General features: G+C 41.0%; 1 protein-coding gene across 1 annotated transcript; it reads left to right on the top strand.

Annotated features, from left to right (window-relative positions):
- The first annotated feature begins 2598 nt into the window (after window positions 1-2598).
- Window positions 2599-13943, top strand: nemp2 (nuclear envelope integral membrane protein 2). The gene is made up of 9 exons (XM_046845923.1): window positions 2599-2887; window positions 5866-5972; window positions 6694-6925; window positions 8222-8294; window positions 8675-8768; window positions 9212-9320; window positions 11591-11816; window positions 12951-13151; window positions 13240-13943. The coding sequence occupies exons 1-9, from the start codon at window positions 2797-2799 to the stop codon at window positions 13583-13585; spliced, it is 1479 nt and encodes a 492-aa protein (XP_046701879.1). The 5' UTR covers window positions 2599-2796; the 3' UTR covers window positions 13586-13943.
- The last annotated feature ends 4036 nt before the right edge of the window (window positions 13944-17979 follow it).

Raw genomic sequence — 17979 nt, 5'->3', positions numbered from 1 at the left:
GTTCCAGTATCTCTAATCTACCACTCTTAGACCCTCAGGACGCAAGGCGCTAACCCCCCCTCCTCCGGGGGCGCTGTATCATAGCTGACCCTGTGCTTTTACCCCCAGCTTCCTAACATTTCAACTCTGCTGAAATGCACATAAACATCTCCTCACAGAAATGATATTGACTACTTTTGGAAACAAATATATTCTATGCCTTAGTAGATGAGTTTTTACTTCAAAAATGGATTGTTTATGAACAAGTCTTTAAAGTGATTTAGAAGATGAATAATCTCAAGGAGCGATTCATTTATTTACTACTGGACGTGCAGGATCAAAGCATCGCAAAATCTTTGTAAGAAACAGAAGTGAGTAGTTTTACCTCTCGACTCTTCCAGTCAGAGTTTTATCACATGACTCACATATACGTACGCTATTCAGTGCATTACACAGGAAACAGAATTGAGTAGTTCATTCTCATGAGTCCTCTTCTCCCATAGATGCAGCACATCGCAATAAATAATAGAATTCATGGTCCAAATTTTGACATCACTGTTGCAATAATTATGGGAGTCACTTGACAAAAGGAACTAACGATACGATAAGATATGAGAGCTGAAGCTACTCATTCTGTTCATCGTAATTTGTCTTTAGCTACATTATGATATTTTCATTATTCTGTAGACGTGTTGTGGATCTGCTTATTGAACATGTAATTTCTGATCTAAGGAACAAACTGAGCTAAATGAGATTCAAAGAACTGAGTTACTAAAATGATCAGATCTTCCCATCACTAGTATAAATTAGGGCTGTCAATCGATTAAAGCATTTAATCTCAACTTAATTGCACATTTTTTTCTGTTCTAAATGTAACTCAAATTAACACCTTTCAAGTTTTTAATACTCTAATCAACATGAACAAGTATTGATGCTTTGCAAAAGTATGTTTATTATTAGTGAAACCAAACTCAACATAGAGCATGAAGACAAAATATTCTTGTAAATGTTATGGTGGTTTAAATTACGTTAATCATCAGGACACCAAACGGAACTTTTGCTATGTTTCCACACGGACGGTTTTAATTGCCGGATGTGTTGCATCATGGTGGATTTTGGTGCTGATTTAAAACATGGCGCAGCAGTTAAAGAAACCTTCAGTGTTTTTTTCATATATAAACAGAGTTATAAAAAAATGAACCGATATAATGACGCATAGCTTCAGTTCTCAAGAATCGTCATGGAATGAGTCAGTGACTATTTAAAAGAGGAATTATCTAAATTGATTGTGAGTATAATACTTGTGACTTGGCTGGAGTTTTGTATTACTTTTCATTAATAAAATATTGCGTAATGAATTTATTATTTTTTTTAATAAACCTGTATATATATATATATATATATATATATAAAATGACATCGGGAATAAATGTGTGTTGTGTTAAATGTTTTAATTTCACCTTTTATATATTTTTTATATTTTTTATAAAAACAGTCAAACAGAAATGTGTGTGCTGCATTAAATGCGCTTTAAAAAAATAGTGCAGTTAAAATGAATTTGCGTTAATGTGTTACTAACACGCTCATTTTGACAGATCGCTAGCAGTCGACGGAGAAAAATTGTCTCAGTGTTTCTGTTTCCAAGGTTTCAAACAACATTTTCAGTGATAAAAGCGTGTCTTCCAAGCTCCCAAGTATGTTTCCTGCTGGTAGTGAAAAAAGAAGAGGAAAGCCATCAGTTTGGAGCAAAAAATAAAAATGATAAATCAGCATGAAGCAGGAAAAACTGTCACAGTCACAGCATCATCTTCGAATTATGATATTTTTGACTAATGATGGAGTCATCGTAACGTATCTCCATCGTAGGTAGAGGACAACCTTCACTCTAATCCACATGGTCATGGACAAGTATTATGCTTTGCAAATGTATATTTATTATTAGTGAAACCAAACTCAACATGGAGCATGAAGACAAAATATTCTTGTAAATGTTTTAAAGTAATTATGATGTAAATCGTCAGGACACCAAATGGAACTTTTGCTATGTTTCCACACAGACAGTTTTAATTGCTGGATGTGTGCATCATAGTGGATTTTGGTGATGATTTGAGACTTGGTGCATCAGTAAAACAAATGTTAAGTGAAAAATTAACATATATATATGAGTAAAGAAAGGATGTTGTGAATAAATGTGTTGCGTTAAATGTTTTAATTTCACCTCTTATATATGTATTTTTTATACTTTTTATAAAAACAGTCAAACAGAAATGTGTATGCTGCATTAAATGCGCTTAAAAAAATAGTGCAGTTAAAATGAATTTGCGTTAATGTGTTTTATATATGATGCAATAGAAAACTAATCAACATCCTCTGACCAATCAGAATCCAGAACCTTGTTTTAACAAGGAGATCGATAAAAATAAAATGTAATTACATATTTAATGGTTAATTTCTGCATATGTAAGTTATTTATTTGTATAATTATTTTTAATGGGTGTATTCTTTTTTTTATTTGACATCTCTGTGACCTGTATGTTTGTTTAAGTAAAACCCGGAAGTGGCCTTGTTTATTTTTAAACTTCTGTAAGCGCGGTTCAGCGGCTTTGTCAGGCCAAACTAATCGATCACAGTTTCAAACCGTGTTCCTTGCGTAAAAATGGTGACGTTCTGACGACTTGTTCTGTGTCTGCTAGCAATGCCTTGCTGCTAAGCCGTGAATTTGAAAGTAAAATCTTTGCTAGCCGAGTTAGCTAGCCTGCTAGCCGCTAAACATTAGCGTAACACTGCAGCGGGGTGAAGGAGCGGGTCTTATCCGTCATGAAGGAGATCTTCAGCGGTGTATGTGCGGCAGGATTCATTATTATACTGATCTCACTGGCTGAAGGGGACAGAGGGTATTCCTATGCAGGTAATGCTAGCTAAAAGCTAAGAGTTTGCTAGCTACACAGCTAGCACAGTACTGTAAATAAGTTATATATTCACTTTTTAGGCAATTAATCCTAATATAAGTTTCATCATCCACAAAATCTGGTACAAAGTTCACTCAGAAGTGTGCTTACTGATTTTTATTAACCACTTTTATATGATTTTTGATATTATATTTTGATATTATTATATTAGCTGGATATTTACATGCTGAAACTGATCTTTAAGAATAAGGGAGATGTGCAGACCTGCAGTAATTTTAGGGGAATTAAGCTGATCAGATCACACCATGAAGTTATGGGAAAGAGTAGTGGAAGTCATGCTGAGAGAAGATGTGACCACTACAGACGCATTATTTGCTTTAAGAATGATGATGGAGAAGTATAGAGAAGGTCAGAAGGAGTTGTGAGACCTGAGATGTTGTATGGATTAGAGACAGTGGCATTGAGTAAAAGACAGCAGGTGGAGCTGGAGGTAGCAGAGCTGAAGATGTTGAGGTTTTCGTTGGAAGTGACGACGATGGACAGGATTAGAAATGAGTTTATTAGAGGGACAGCACATGAAGGACGTTTTGGAGACAAGGTGAGGGAGGTGAGATTGAGATGGTTGGACATGTGCAGAGGAGGACATGGGGGCTATCAGTAGGAGAATGCTGAGGAAGAAGGAAAAGAGGAAGGTCAAGGAGGAGGTTTATGGATGTGGTGAGGGAAGACATGCAGGTAGTTGGTGTGAAAGAGGCAGATGTAGAGGAAAGAAGCCAAAAGAAGATGATGTACGACAGGGAGGAGAGAGGAGTTGTGGTATTGTATGAGGAAGTCAGGTGTGTCAGAGAAGTATGTGAGGGTGGTGCAGGACATGTATGAGGACAGTGTGAGAGCAGTGAAGTGTGCAGTAGGAACGACACACTGGTTTAAAGTGGAGGTTGGACTGCAGCAAGGATCGGCTCTGAGCTCTTTCCTGTTTGCAGTGGTTATGGTTAGGTTGTCTCCCAAGTTGAGGTCAGACAGGAGTCTCCCTGGACTATGATGTTTGCAGATGATATTGTGATTTGTGGTGAGAGTAGGGAGCAATGTGGAGCCACCAGGAGGGAGGAAAAGAGGAAGACCATGGAGGAGGTTTATGGATGTGGTGAGGAAAGTCATGCAGGTAGTTGGTGTGAAAGAGGAGATGTAGAGGACGGATGATCCGCTGTGGAGACCCCTAATGGGAGCAGCTGAAATAAGAACAAGCTGGATATATACATTAACAACTCAAGTAAATTAAGGCTTACACGTATACACACATATACTGTGTGTGTGTGTGTGTGTGTGTGTGTGTGTGTGTATATACTATATATATATATATATATATATATATATATATATATATATATATATATATATATATATTAACTGGGGAGTAGGGACGGCTCGATACCATCATACCAGAAAGTAATACCTCAATATCGATACAAACTCAATACCATTAGTGAAAACTAACCTGCCTCAAAAGAAAAGTGAATAAAAAATAATTTAATAAAAAAAAAAATATATATAGATAAATAAAATAAAATAGATTTATATCTTAATAGCTTTGTATCAAACTGTAACAAAAAACAGGATCATAGGTTACATTTTTTTAAAAATTCAAAAGAAGCTGAAGTGACACACATGCAAACCTTTTGTCTTAAAGGTTTCGCAGCAATTTGTGAAGCACTGCCGCCTACAGGTACATTTCAGAACAGCAGCATATGAAATACCGAATTCAGCAAAATGATGATATCGTTCGGTTTGAAATATAATATTTAACTGTATTATTACCAGTACTGGTATACCGTGCATCCCTACTGGGGAGAGTGGATAAGCCCTTCCTATTCAGACCATTTAAACATTAATGTTTTCCTTTAAAAACTTACATTTTCTCTCTGTTTTGGCTTTTCGTCCACACTGAGACGTTGTGTTCATTAAACAAAAATGTAGCTTTTTTAAAACATTCTCCAAAGCAGATACAATTAAAAAGGGTGTTTTCGCGTTGCAGTGTGGACTGTGTAAATTGAGAAAACGATGCCCCTCCTGCCTAGAGTAAACCCCTCTTACTCAGTGTTTACCCCTCCCACTCACAGTAAACCCCTCCCACTTAATCTTTACCCCTCCCATTTAGTGTACCCCTCTCACTTAGCATTTACCCCTCCCACTCAATCTTTACCCCTGCAATTTAGTGTACCCCTCTCACTTAGCGCTTACCCCTCCCACTCACAGTAAACCCCTCCCACTCAATCTTTACCCCTGCAATTTAGTGTACCCCTCTCACTTAGCGCTTACCCCTCCCACTCACAGTAAACCCCTCCCACTCAATCTTTACCCCTGCAATTTAGTACTCCTCTCACTTAGCGTTTAGCCCGCCCACTCAGAGTAAACTGCTTCCACCCAATGTTCATCCCTTCCATTTAGAGTGTACCCCTCCCTATCAGAGTTCACCCCTCCCACTCAGAGTAAGCCCCTCCTACCCAGAGTAAATCCCCCTCCTACCCAGAGTAAATCCCCCTCCCACTCAGAGTTTACCCCTCCCACTCAAAGTAAACCTCTTCCACTCAGAGTAAACTCTTCCCACTCAGTTAGCCCTTTCTGCCCAGAGTAAGCCCCTTCCACACCAAGTAAACTGCCATTCAGCTGTGAGTATGCCCCTTTTGATTACAGTAAGCTCCTTCCACCAGCGGTAAGCCCCTCCTATTTAGAATAAGTCCCTCCCACCCTGGGAGTGACTCATGTCCTGAAATCTCATCTAAATAAGCCCCTCCTATTTGGAGTCATTTGTTAATGAATGAGCTGGTTTTTTTTTTTTTTTTTTTTTTTTATTTTTTTTTACAGAATACACTTTTTCTTTGGCAAACAAACACTACCAGTGTTTTTTTTTAAATCACATAAACCCCTTTAATACTAAACATGTTGATTACGTGTATTTATTTTGTCCTCTCATCCCCAGATTGCACATACGCAAAGCCAGACTATGCCTCCACCTACTATGGGGGGCGGTGCTTCTGCTACACCAGTCCTGCAATTAAATGGAAAGACTACTGGTCCACTTTCCAGGTACGTCCTCACTCGCAAGAACAATACTAAACAGTGGCAAACAAAATGGCGTCTGATGATGGAAAAAAGCGTTGTGGTTGTGTTGTGCAGTGGAAATTATCGCAGGTAAAAGTGGGCGTGGCACAAGTGAAATCCAAACTCTCATCAGTGTAACACTCAAGCATTCTGTTCTTAATATTTAATAAAGTTCTTCTGATTGGTCAACTCATTCTTACCTTGTACATTTTGGTTTCTATAGCAACATCTCGAATAAGTATGACTCATAATCGACGCTATGAAGCAGATAATTAGATGTTTTATGGAAGGAGTCTCCAGTGTCGGCACCTTGCACCTAAATATGATTGATTTCCGGATTGTGATTGGTCAGCTCCTATTTTCCGTTCTACGTTGCGGTTTCTATAGCAACATTTAGTAATCAATGACACAGAGACGATAGCTTGATGTTTTATGGAAGAAGTGTCTAGTATCAGTGCATTATATCTCAATATGGTTGAATTCTGGATTCTGATTGGTCAGTTCCTTCCAATTTGATTTCTATAGCAAAAGCTCACATGTTAGACGGTATGGAGAAGATTATTTGATCTGATTGGAGTTATCAGTATCAGCGTGTTATAACCAAATATGGTTCTGGATTCTGATTGGTCAGTTAGTTTTTTCGTTCTCGGGTGTGGTTTCTATGAAACTGAGCGTCAAGTCTGACCTGAGCCTCTTGGTTCGACAGGTCCAGGTGTCAAGTAAGGAGAACGTGGTGATCGAGTATCCGATGGAACTCCGAGCCTGCCACGACACCAAGAACCTTCTGAAGCTGGCGACATGTGCGATGGAGCACTACTGGCCCTCGAGGGTTCAGAAGGAGCAGGCGGTGGACATCCCGCTGGTGGAGGAGGAGGTGTTTTTCATGGTCAGGTCTCCCAGAGCCAGCGCTGAGTACACACTCCACGTCTCCAAACAGAGTGAGCACCACAAGCTTCTCTCACACAGACACGGTTTAGTTTTTAACCTTCTTTGTGCTCCCATGTTTATTTTTGCAGTTCAGGTTTATCAAGAGAAGCCATTCTGTAACAAAACACATCTCATACGTCTGCTAATGACCAATAATTTAACTCATTTAACAGCAATAGCTGATCAAAAATTTTTCAGTGACTTGATTTGTAAAGGAGCCAATACTCTGTACTGGTGTTTACTTAGAGTGGGAGGAGTTTACTTACAGTAGGAGGGGTTTACTTTGGGCAGAAGGGACTTACTATAAGTAACAGCGGCTTTTTCTGGGTGGGAGGGGTTTACAATCAACAGGAGTGGCTTTTTCTGGGTGGGAGGGGTTTACTATAAACAGGAGGGGCTTATTCTGAGTGGGAGGGTTTACTATGAACAGGAGGGGCTTATTCTGGGTGGGAGGGTTAACTATAAACAGGAGGGTTTATTCTGGGTGGGAGGGTTAACTATAAACAGGAGGGTTTATTCTGGGTGGGAGGTTTACTATAAACAGGAGGGTTTATTCTGGGTGGGAGGAGTTTACTATAAACAGGAGGGTTTATTCTGGTGGGAGGGTTTACAATCAACAGGAGTGGCTTATTCTGGGTGGGAGGGGTTTACAATCAACAGGAGTGGCTTTTTCTGGGTGGGAGGGGTTTACTATAAACAGGAGTGGCTTATTCTGGGTGGGATGGGTTTACTATAAACAGGAGGGGCTTATTCTGAGTGGGAGGGGTTTACTATGAACAGGAGGGTCTTATTTTGGTGGGAGGGTTTACTATAAACAGGAGGTGCTTATTCTGAGTGGGAGGGTTTACTATGAGTAGGGGAAGGGCCTATTTCTTCCTGGGAGGGTTTACAATGAATCGGAGTGGTTTATTCTGGGTGGGAGGGTTTACTATGAGTAGGAGGGGCTTATTCTGGGTGGGAGAAGTTTACTTTGGGTGGGAGATGTTTACTTAGGACAGAAGGAGCTAACTCTGGGAGGGAGGGACTTGTTATGAGTAGGAGGGGTGTACCCTGCTGGAAAGGGAATACTATGAGTAGGAGGGGTGTACCTTGCTGGGAGGGGACTACTATGGATGGGAGGGGCTTTGCAAAGTCTCTGCTGTCAGTCCCATTAACAGTAAACATAAGAGGTGAATAGTTTTCATGTTTTTGCAAAAAATAAAATAAAAATTGGTTTATTTGTTTGTATAAAAAAAAAAAGCTTAAAAGCCAAAAGTGAGTTACTGAGTTTAAATATTTATACGCGTGTGTGTTTTTTTCTATTTTAGGGTTTAACAGAATGAGGTTTTTCCTCTTCATCTCCGGACTCACGCTCTTCTTCTTCGCCGAAGCCATATGCAGGTAATCCGCAGGTGTTTTTTTTTTTAATGTATTGATTTTTTTAAAATATGAAATGAATATCTTGATAAAACCCATTGCACCAGAACAATTAATACGCCTGTGATTTTACTCGATTGATTGATTGATTTTTGCGTGCGAGAACGAACGAACGTTGGCACGAGGTAAAGCGTGTTAATTATAAACATTCTGGCGAGAAAATGTTATTCTGATATTCTGATACCGCAGTTCGACGTGAGCCTTTTTCACAATAATTCAATGTGTTTGTATTAAAACTGACTGGAGAGCAGCTCACGTGAGGACGTGTGTGAGCGAGTGTGAGTTGTGTCTCTGACAGTTCCTCGTCCTCAGCTACATCTGTTTACAGTTCTTTGTTTTTCTAGGAGCTCGTTATTTTTCTACATCTCGGGTGTTTCGCTGGGAATAATCTCCATTTTTGTGTTCCTGCTTCTGGTCCTGAAAAAATTCATACCATCGGTGAGACAATAAATCCTGTGTGTGTATATATTTCTATTCTCTTATGGTTTTTAAACGACACTTGCATGTTTTCTTTTTTTGGTTTCTATGCAACAAACTCGGTAAGCTAACGATACGAAGATTTTCCTTCGACCAAACAAATAAAAAAAAATGTCCAGATGTTCCACTTTATTTTCATTGAGAAATCCTCCCTCAGCACAAACACCAGCTTTCCACACCCTCAGCATCCGTACAGCTCGTTTCTCCAAACGTTCAGCTCAAATCATTTCCCCTCGCCAAAGATGTTCTTCACTAGATTTTCTTGTTCACCCCAGAGCAGTGCAATAGGATTGAGGTGCAGTGACCGGGCAGGTTGTTCCATGATAGATCTCACTCCAGATGACTGTTTGTTGAGTTTGTTGTGTAGAAACAAAAATAACTTTTCCTTGGTCTCTTCGTTAAAGCGTGGACTTTTCCTGCTGCTGTTCGGGGCCAGCTCCAGCCTCTCATACCTCGCCCTCCAGAAGCTGATAAACGATGAGATCGTGACGCTGTACTGGAGAGAGCTGCTAGGTAACCTGACTCGCAATTATCTGTCCATACTATGTTTAGACAAAAGTTTGTGGACACCTGAGCATTTCTATGTGCTTCTTTTGAACATCTAATACCACATTCGCTGTTAGAGTAACCTCCAGTCTTCCAGGAAGATGTTCGAGATGCTGTGGAGATTTGTCAGATTGCATTACAAGGGTGTTAGTAAAGTCAGGTACTGATGTAGGTGAGGTGATGAGGCGTGGGGAGCTCTGTAGTAGGAGAACTTCCAACCTATGGAAAACAGATCTTCATGAAGCAGGCTGTGTGCACACTTTGGTCCTCCTAGTTCAAGTGAAGGGGACATTTCAAGCTCCAGTCCTAAAACGTCCTATACGTTTGTTTGCCTCCAACTTTCTTGGTAACAGAAAAGCAGTTTTCATGATCTTCCTAAAAACAGCACGAATTACAGAATACAATGAAGATGACGAGGTTTCATCATCAGGATTTCCTCCACAGGAAGTGTTTTGCGTGAACGCGTCAGTTGACATGCAGCAACAGCTGAACTTTTAACGTTTAAGGTTACAGTGTATCTTCACTTAGTTTTCATTAGTGCTGAAATGATTCCTTGAGTACCGTATTTTCTGGACTATAAGCCGCTACTTCTTTCCCACTCTCTGAACTCCGCGGCTTAAATAATGAAGCGGCTAATTTATGGATTTTTTCTGGGTTTTTCCCGGTTTCACAAACTTCATGACAATAAACTGATCCCCATAACATTAGACCAATGAAATTGCAGAACGGGTTCAGGTGAACCAATGAAACTCTTTATATTAAATCAGATGCGCTCCCACTGAATCGGGCCGCACCACATCATAAATATGGATGATGTTCCTCTGACGTTTGACCTGCCGCTCACTCGGACTGTCTACAGGAAATGAGAATCATTCGTCACGCTGAAAACAACCGGGCATGAAAACGCACTTCACCTGTGTTCTGAGCTGCACGGCATCGGGAGAAAAGATTCACCGATGGTGATTTTTAAACGCACGACGATGCCAAAAGATAAACTCTCGAGAGAAATAGTTGTGAAAGGAAGGAGGAAGACAGTTAACAATGACTTTCTTGGTAGCTACTGTTTAGATACAAGCCGTGTAACAGACACTGTCTTTCATTAAAGCCTGTGTAAAGTTCATTAGTATCAGTGTAGACACGGCTTATAGACAGGTGCGGCTTATTTATGTTCAAAATAAAAATCTTTGTCAAATTCAGTGGGTGCTGCTTATATTTGAGTGCGTTTAATAGTCCGGAAATTACGGTATCTTGAATAATTTGAATACTAAAAATCATCGAAGAGAATGATTTATACTCGTATATAATGATGTATATTCACATATAAGCTCTGGACAGGGAGCACAGAGGAGTCTGGAGAAGGAAAACAGCGAAAACACTTTAATGTTGCAGCTCATAACTAATTTAAATATTAGTAAAAGATACACAAGTGAACACAACATGCAGTTTTTAAATAAAGGGTTTTATTATTGAGGGAAAACAAAATCCAAAACTACATGGCCCTGTGTGAAAAAAACTTTTTCACACCACTGTATACACACACACACACAATATTGCCAAACCCTTGCCAATATAGTGTGTGTGTGTGTGTGTGTGTGTGTGTATAATGGAACCTCGATACTCGTGACCTCGACAGTTGGCGACTTTTCATGAGGAACTGACAGTAACTCGTGAAAAATCTGATAGTTGTTGAGAAGCCATGAGGGACTGGAAAGTTTGGAGTAAGCTTTCAAAACAGAGTTTGTACTAATGAATGACATACAAATGTTTGACAAACTATTTTATTATTGTATTATTTATTTAAAGTAGTAAATAAAACAACTAATTCACAATAAGAGTCACACAAGATCTTGAGTGGCTAATATATGAGTGACAAATATCCGTAAGCACAAATCTAGTGGAACATCTTTTCAGAAGAGTGAAGGGAATTAGAAGAGCGTATTGGGACTAAATGTGCACTGCAATGCTCAAAAATCACGTCATACCTAACATTTTTATACAGAAATACATATTTCTTTGATGGGTGTTCTGAAGATTGCAAGCATAACTGTTGCCACTTGTCAATCAAATAAGCCCCTCCCACAAGTAGGCTGTGGCATCATGGCTTCAGCAGGGTTTTAACATCGGACCATATATTTTTTTTAGATTATTTATTTATTTATTTTGATTGTGAGACTTTGGAGAATGGATATGACACATCAAAGTGGTTGATTTATCTGTGTGTGTGTGTGTTTGCACAGGTTACGTGCTGGTGTCAGGCGTGGTGAGTTTGACCCTGTGTTACCGCCTGGGACCGGTCACTAGCAGGCGCACTCTGGGCGTGACGGCGTGGGCGCTGCAGGCTGTAGGCGTGTTGGTGGCGTGTCACGGCCTCACGTACGCTCCCGTCTCCTGGATCCTGCTGGCGGTTCTGCTCTCCTTCATGACCCTGCCTCTGCTGTTCACACTCACCCTGCTGGTCTGGAGGTGCTGCTTCACTTAGTCATCATACACACACCATGGTTCAGTGTAAATCCTGGATTCTGATTGGTCAGAAGATAGTTTGTGGATATTTTTGATATGATTAACCAAGTCAGCATTTCCCAAAGTCTTTACAGAGGTCCACAGAGAAGCTTGCCATGCGGTGAAACTTATACCGTGAGAGCGGCGAGAAATTTTGGGAAATGGGTCGAGGCACAAGATGAATTTGGAGGCAAACTGGAGACGAAAATGAGAAATCCAGTGAAAAAACAGCACCAGGAATTAACTCCAACAGCTTCACTATTGTTAGATGCATGACACAGACACATAAGAGGTGGTATCAAAAAGCTTCAAGACTCTGTTTACAAGAACTACTTTATTTGTCTACGTTTTACACACTCTGACCTTCAGAATAGTTCACTTGCACAGCAATACAGCGCCCCCAGCGTTCCTTCCCTGTTCTGGAACGTGTCCTAGAAGTCATCTTTTCGAAGCGTGTCAAACACCGTCCCCGATCTCCGCAATGGTGTCACAGTGAGATGGATCTTCACCATGGGGGAAAAGGGCGAAGTCCGCAGTAGCCATATCCGGCGAGTAGTGTGGGTGCGGAAGTGAGATCATATTGTTCCAAGCAAGAAACTCGCATGTGAGGAGGAGCTCGGTGACAGGGTGCTCACATGGTCAGAATAGAACCAGCTCCTGATGTATACAGGACGATGTCTTTTGGCACACTGACTTAGGAATTTCTGTGCTCCCGGTGACTTTGCAGCCTTGTGCTGCCATCTGTTGGCGGGTTACAGAAGTCTTTTTGATACCACCTCGTATATAATCAGGGTTTTTACAGGGTCTTGAAAAGTAATTTTTTTTTATAAAATTCTAAAATGTAAAAATCTTTTAAAAGTCTTAAATTCACTGTTTTAGGTCATAAATCATTTTAAACAGGTTTTTAAGTGCAAGTTTAGCGATATTTAGGGCTCGGTTACGGCCGGTTGCTAACAATGTATTTGTGTCTTACATGTCATTCTTAATCATCTTACAAAGGTCTTGAAATGTCATTCATTTGACTTGGTGAAACCATGGTAACACTCTCTCTCTCTCTCTCTCTCTCTCTCTCTCTCCTCTCCTCTCCCTCCCTCCCAGACAAACCTGCTGGCTTCTATCGACGATCCTGAGTCTGTTCCAGAGGAGGAGATCCTCTCAGTGCAGGCTTCTGACGGAAGAGGAGTATCGAGAGCAGGCGGAGAAACACACCAGGTCTTCTCTGGAGGAGCTGAGGAGGCATTGCAGTAATCCTGGGTTTCCTGCATGGGACACGGTGCTGAGACTCCGCACTCCACACGGGTACTGTCTTTTTAAAACTACGGCTTCCTGCACTCTGATTGGTCGGAACGTGTTCGTTATTGATCTAACCACGGATTGTATCTTACAGCTTCGCAGAGTTCCTGCGTAGCGGCGCTCACGTCACTCCTGCAGAGCTGCTGAGCCACGAGCAGAGCTACGGCTTCGGAGCCCAGCGAGACGAAAACACGGCCCTGGACTCGACACACACAACGGCAACGTCGGAGGACTTCAGCGACGACGAAACCCACTCGTCCACACACCAACCTCCTAACCAGAGCCCTTTTACCTCTCCTCCTTCCCTTTCGACACTTTGTTCTCTACTTCCTGCCCTGCCCTCACCTCCTGCCTACACAGCCTCCATCTGCCCCTACCCTCCCACGCCCTACCCCCCGCCCCCTGAGCGCCCGCTAACAGACGACGACGAGCCCTTCTGACCCCGCACGACATCATCCCGTCTACAAAGTTTCTCTACTTTTATTTTCTACTTTAAATCATTTTAACTGGAAAACCGTTTTTAAATGTGAACTTTTATATAGACGGAAAAAAAAACCGAGCGATTCACGAGGGCTTTCAATCAAGATTCAGGGAAACACTGCCCTCTAGGGTCTGTGAGATGTCATCACCGTGCACACGAAGCTGTTAAGAAATTTTATTTTCATCATGTCCTAATGTGCCATCATCCTCATCATGTGTATTGTAAAATATTTTTTATGATTACTTCCTGTCCATTTTATAATTTTCTCTGTGTTTTGATCAGTTTCATGCTTTATTTAATAAATTACAAAGACACTACATGTAGATCTTTTAATGATACACACACACACACACACACACACACACACACACGTTTCCTGTATTAGCTGTATCTTGGATTCTGGTTGGTCAATTCGGGTGTATAGCAGTGCGCTCACTTTGTTACATTGTCGTTTCTATAGTAACGGCTCCTTCAGAGTAGAGCAGGCGCTCATCTTGAACATTAGGAATATAGGAACGTAACCATCATTAACCTCTAGCTAACAAGGTGATCATCAGATCTCGTGGTCACGTGACCTGCATGGCCCACCTGAACATGAACCTCAAGCAAACTTACCTTCTAATTATAATTTTTCCTGAAGTCAACCATCATCAACTTCTGATTAACTGAAGTGGCAGTGTGATGGTTAAGAATTGGACTTTGGATCAAAGGTCCCATCCCCACCATGCAGCCATACCTGAGCCCTTCAGCAAGGCCCTCAACCACTTAGCTGCTCAGTTGTATGGCCCTTTCAGAACTCTAAAGGCATCTGCTAAGTGAAAACTATCCAAACACTGACTCATATCTAACCCAACAGTCATTAACTATCCCTCTACATAACCAAACACTGACTCATATCTAACCCAACCTTCATTAACTATCCCTCTACATCATCAAACACTGACTCATATCTAACCCAACCGTCATTAACTACCCCTTTACATCACCAAACACTGACTCATATCTAACCTAACCGTCATTAACTATCCCTGTACATCGCTCAACACTGACTCATATCTAACCCAACAGTCATTAACTCTCCCTCTACATCACCAAACACTGACTCATATCTAACACAACCGTCATTAACTACCCCTTTACATCGCTCAACACTGACTCATATCTAACCTAACCGTCATTAACTACCCATTTACATCACCAAACACTGACTCATATCTAACCGAACCGTCATTAACTATCCTCTACATCGCTCAACACTGACTCATATCTAACCCAACCGTCATTAACTATCCTCTACATCACCAAACACTGACTCATATCTAACCTAACCGTCATTAACTATCCTCTACATCACCAAACACTGACTCATATCTAACCCAACCGTCATTAACTATCCTCTACATTGCTCAACACTGACTCATATCTAACACAACCGTCATTAACTACCCCTTTACATCACCAAACACTGACTCATATCTAACACAACCGTCATTAACTACCCCTTTACATCACCAAACACTGACTCATATCTAACACAACCGTCATTAACTACCCCTTTACATCACCAAACACTGACTCATATCTAACCCAACCGTCATTAACTACCCCTTTACATCACCAAACACTGACTCATATCTAACCCAACAGTCATTAACTCATCCTCTACATCACCAAACACTGACTCATATCTAACACAACCGTCATTAACTCTCCCTCTACATCACCAAACACTGACTCATATCTAACCCAACCGTCATTAACTACCCATTTACATCACCAAACACTGACTCATATCAAACACAACCGTCATTAACTACCCCTTTACATCACCAACACTGACTCATATCTAACACAACCGTCATTAACTCTCCCTCTACATCACCAAACACTGACTCATATCTAACACAACCGTCATTAACTATCCTCTACATCACCAAACACTGACTCATATCTAACCCAACCGTCATTAACTCTCCTCTACATCACCAAACACTGACTCATATCTTACCTAACCGTCATTAACTAGCCCTCTACATCACCAAACACTGACTCATATCTAACCCAACAGTCATTAACTATCCTCTACATCACCAAACACTGACTCATATCTAACCCAACCGTCATTAACTACCCCTTTACATCGCTCAACACTGACTCATATCTAACCCAACCGTCATTAACTATCCCTCTACATCACCAAACACTGACTCATATCTAACCTAACCGTCATTAACTATCCCTCTACATCACCAAACATGACTCATATCTAACCCAACCGTCATTAACTACCCCTTTACATCGCTCAACACTGACTCATATCTAACCTAACCGTCATTAACTACCCATTTACATCGCTCAACACTGACTCATATCTAACCTAACCGTCTCTAACTATCCCTCTACATTGCTCAACACTGACTCATATCTAACCTAACCATCATTAACTACCCATTTACATCACCAAACACTGACTCATATCTAACCTAACCATCATTAACTATCCCTCTACATAACCAAACACTGACTCATATCTAACCTAACCGTCATTAACTATCCCTCTACATCACTGACCCTTAGCTAACCTACACATCACTGACTAGTCCTCTACCAAACAATAATCTTTATCCAACTTAGCTGTAATTAACTAACTACCCAACATTAACCTCTAGAGAACTAGCTAACACTATTACTTAACTTCACAATCATCACCTACAGTAGCTAGTTACATAACATTAACCTCTAGTAAACTTTGCTTACCATGATGTCCAGCTTTTCGTGAAAGCTCTCTGACCATTCAATCAAAGGAGGTGAAAATGTAGACATTGTACGCCTGCTAGATGGCCTTAGAGTCAGGAACTCGCAATTTGACTGGTTAAAGTAACAGTCTGTAAGCAGCATGTGTTATAAGCTGCAAGGGTTCATACTGTAAAGCTTATGGCAATTTTCTTTGACTCCAGCAACACGTGATGTGACGTCTGATATCTAATTGGATTGAAGCTCCAATGTAAACAGACACTCATGTAGTGTGTATCAGTGCACTAAGAGAAAAGCTCTGAAATAAAGAGAAACTATTGGGAATAATTTAATAATAATAATTCACGGTCATAATTCCCTTGCTGGCCCTGACCGCCCCCCACTACATACACCTTGCTCTCCTTTACCAAACGTAACTATTATAAACTAGCTTTTATTTCCTAGCTAACTCATCTTTCATGAAGTATCTACTTTGTATTAATCTTTAGCTGATGTATGTCATTACATTAGCAAACTAAGCTGTCATTTACTAACTAGTCTTTCACTTGCTAGCTAACTACACCCATTGTTGAACTTCGCAATCATCCGCTGCCGGTTTAGATAACTGTAAAACTTAGTTGGCTAAGCTTTCAATTCTTTCGGCTTCTCCTATTAGGGGTCTCCACAGCGGATCATCCGTATGTTTGATTTGGCACGTTTTTACGCTGAATGTCCTTCCTAACGCAACATTTATCCTGGCTTGGGACTGGCACTAAGAGTGGCTGGGGTTGGTTCTCTGACCGGGGATTGAACCCGGGCCGCAGCGGTGAGAGCACCGCATCCTAACCACTAGACCACCAGGGAACCTGGCTAAGCTTTCAATTAACTACCCAAAATTAACTTTTAGCGATCGCTGATCATCAAGCTAGTAGCCTTTGACTTCATGCTACCTAGCATGAAACTTTGTCTAATTTAGTAATAATTAATTAGCTATTTAACAAGTTCGTATTATTATTTAGCAAAATCTTGTCTAACCTCAGGAACCTCGGTATCCATGGAGCATCACAGGAATGGTTTGCTTCCTACCTGGAAGGTCGCTCATAACATGCAACATGGAGGGGGTCCACATCTGCCCGATACAGACTCTCCACTGGTGTCCCACAAGGCTCAGTACTTGGTCCCATCCTTGTCACCCTTTATACTCACTCTAAAGTCATATCTGCACATGGGTTTTCTTACCACTGCTGATGACACTCATCATCTTCTCCTTCCACTGGCTCCCAGTAGCTGCACGTATCAGATTTAAAAAACTGATGCTTGTCTACAAGGCCACAAATGGACCATCTTACCTCAGAGACCTCATTACATCTCGCACTGCACCACGCTGGCTGAGATCTTCCAGCATTGCCCGACTGGTACCACCTTCTCTCGGGGGAAGAGGTAAGTATACTTCAAGGGTCTTCTCTGTTCTGGCACCGAGGTGGTGGAATGAACTTCCAGTAGATGTTCAAACAGAGGAGTCCCTGACTATCTTTAAGAGACGGGTGAAGACTTTCCTCTTCCTGAAGCACTAAAACTAACACTCTACAGGTTTGCTTTGTCTTTTACAAATAAAAAACC

The sequence above is a fragment of the Silurus meridionalis genome, chromosome 3 (genome assembly GCF_014805685.1).
Source record: "Silurus meridionalis isolate SWU-2019-XX chromosome 3, ASM1480568v1, whole genome shotgun sequence".
Classification (NCBI taxonomy): Eukaryota; Metazoa; Chordata; class Actinopteri; order Siluriformes; family Siluridae; genus Silurus; species Silurus meridionalis.
This window is presented reverse-complemented; position numbering and strand designations above follow the sequence as displayed.

What these genes read in the sequence shown, in the direction of transcription:
- nemp2 (XM_046845923.1), top strand. Translation starts at nt 2,797, where the DNA reads ATGAAGGAGATCTTCAGCGGTGTATGTGCGGCAGGATTCATTATTATA. An exon ending in ACTACTGGTCCACTTTCCAG is followed by an intron (nt 5,973 to 6,693) that starts GTACGTCCTCAC and finishes TTGGTTCGACAG; the next exon opens with GTCCAGGTGTCAAGTAAGGA. An exon ending in TGAAAAAATTCATACCATCG is followed by an intron (nt 8,769 to 9,211) that starts GTGAGACAATAA and finishes TCTTCGTTAAAG; the next exon opens with CGTGGACTTTTCCTGCTGCT.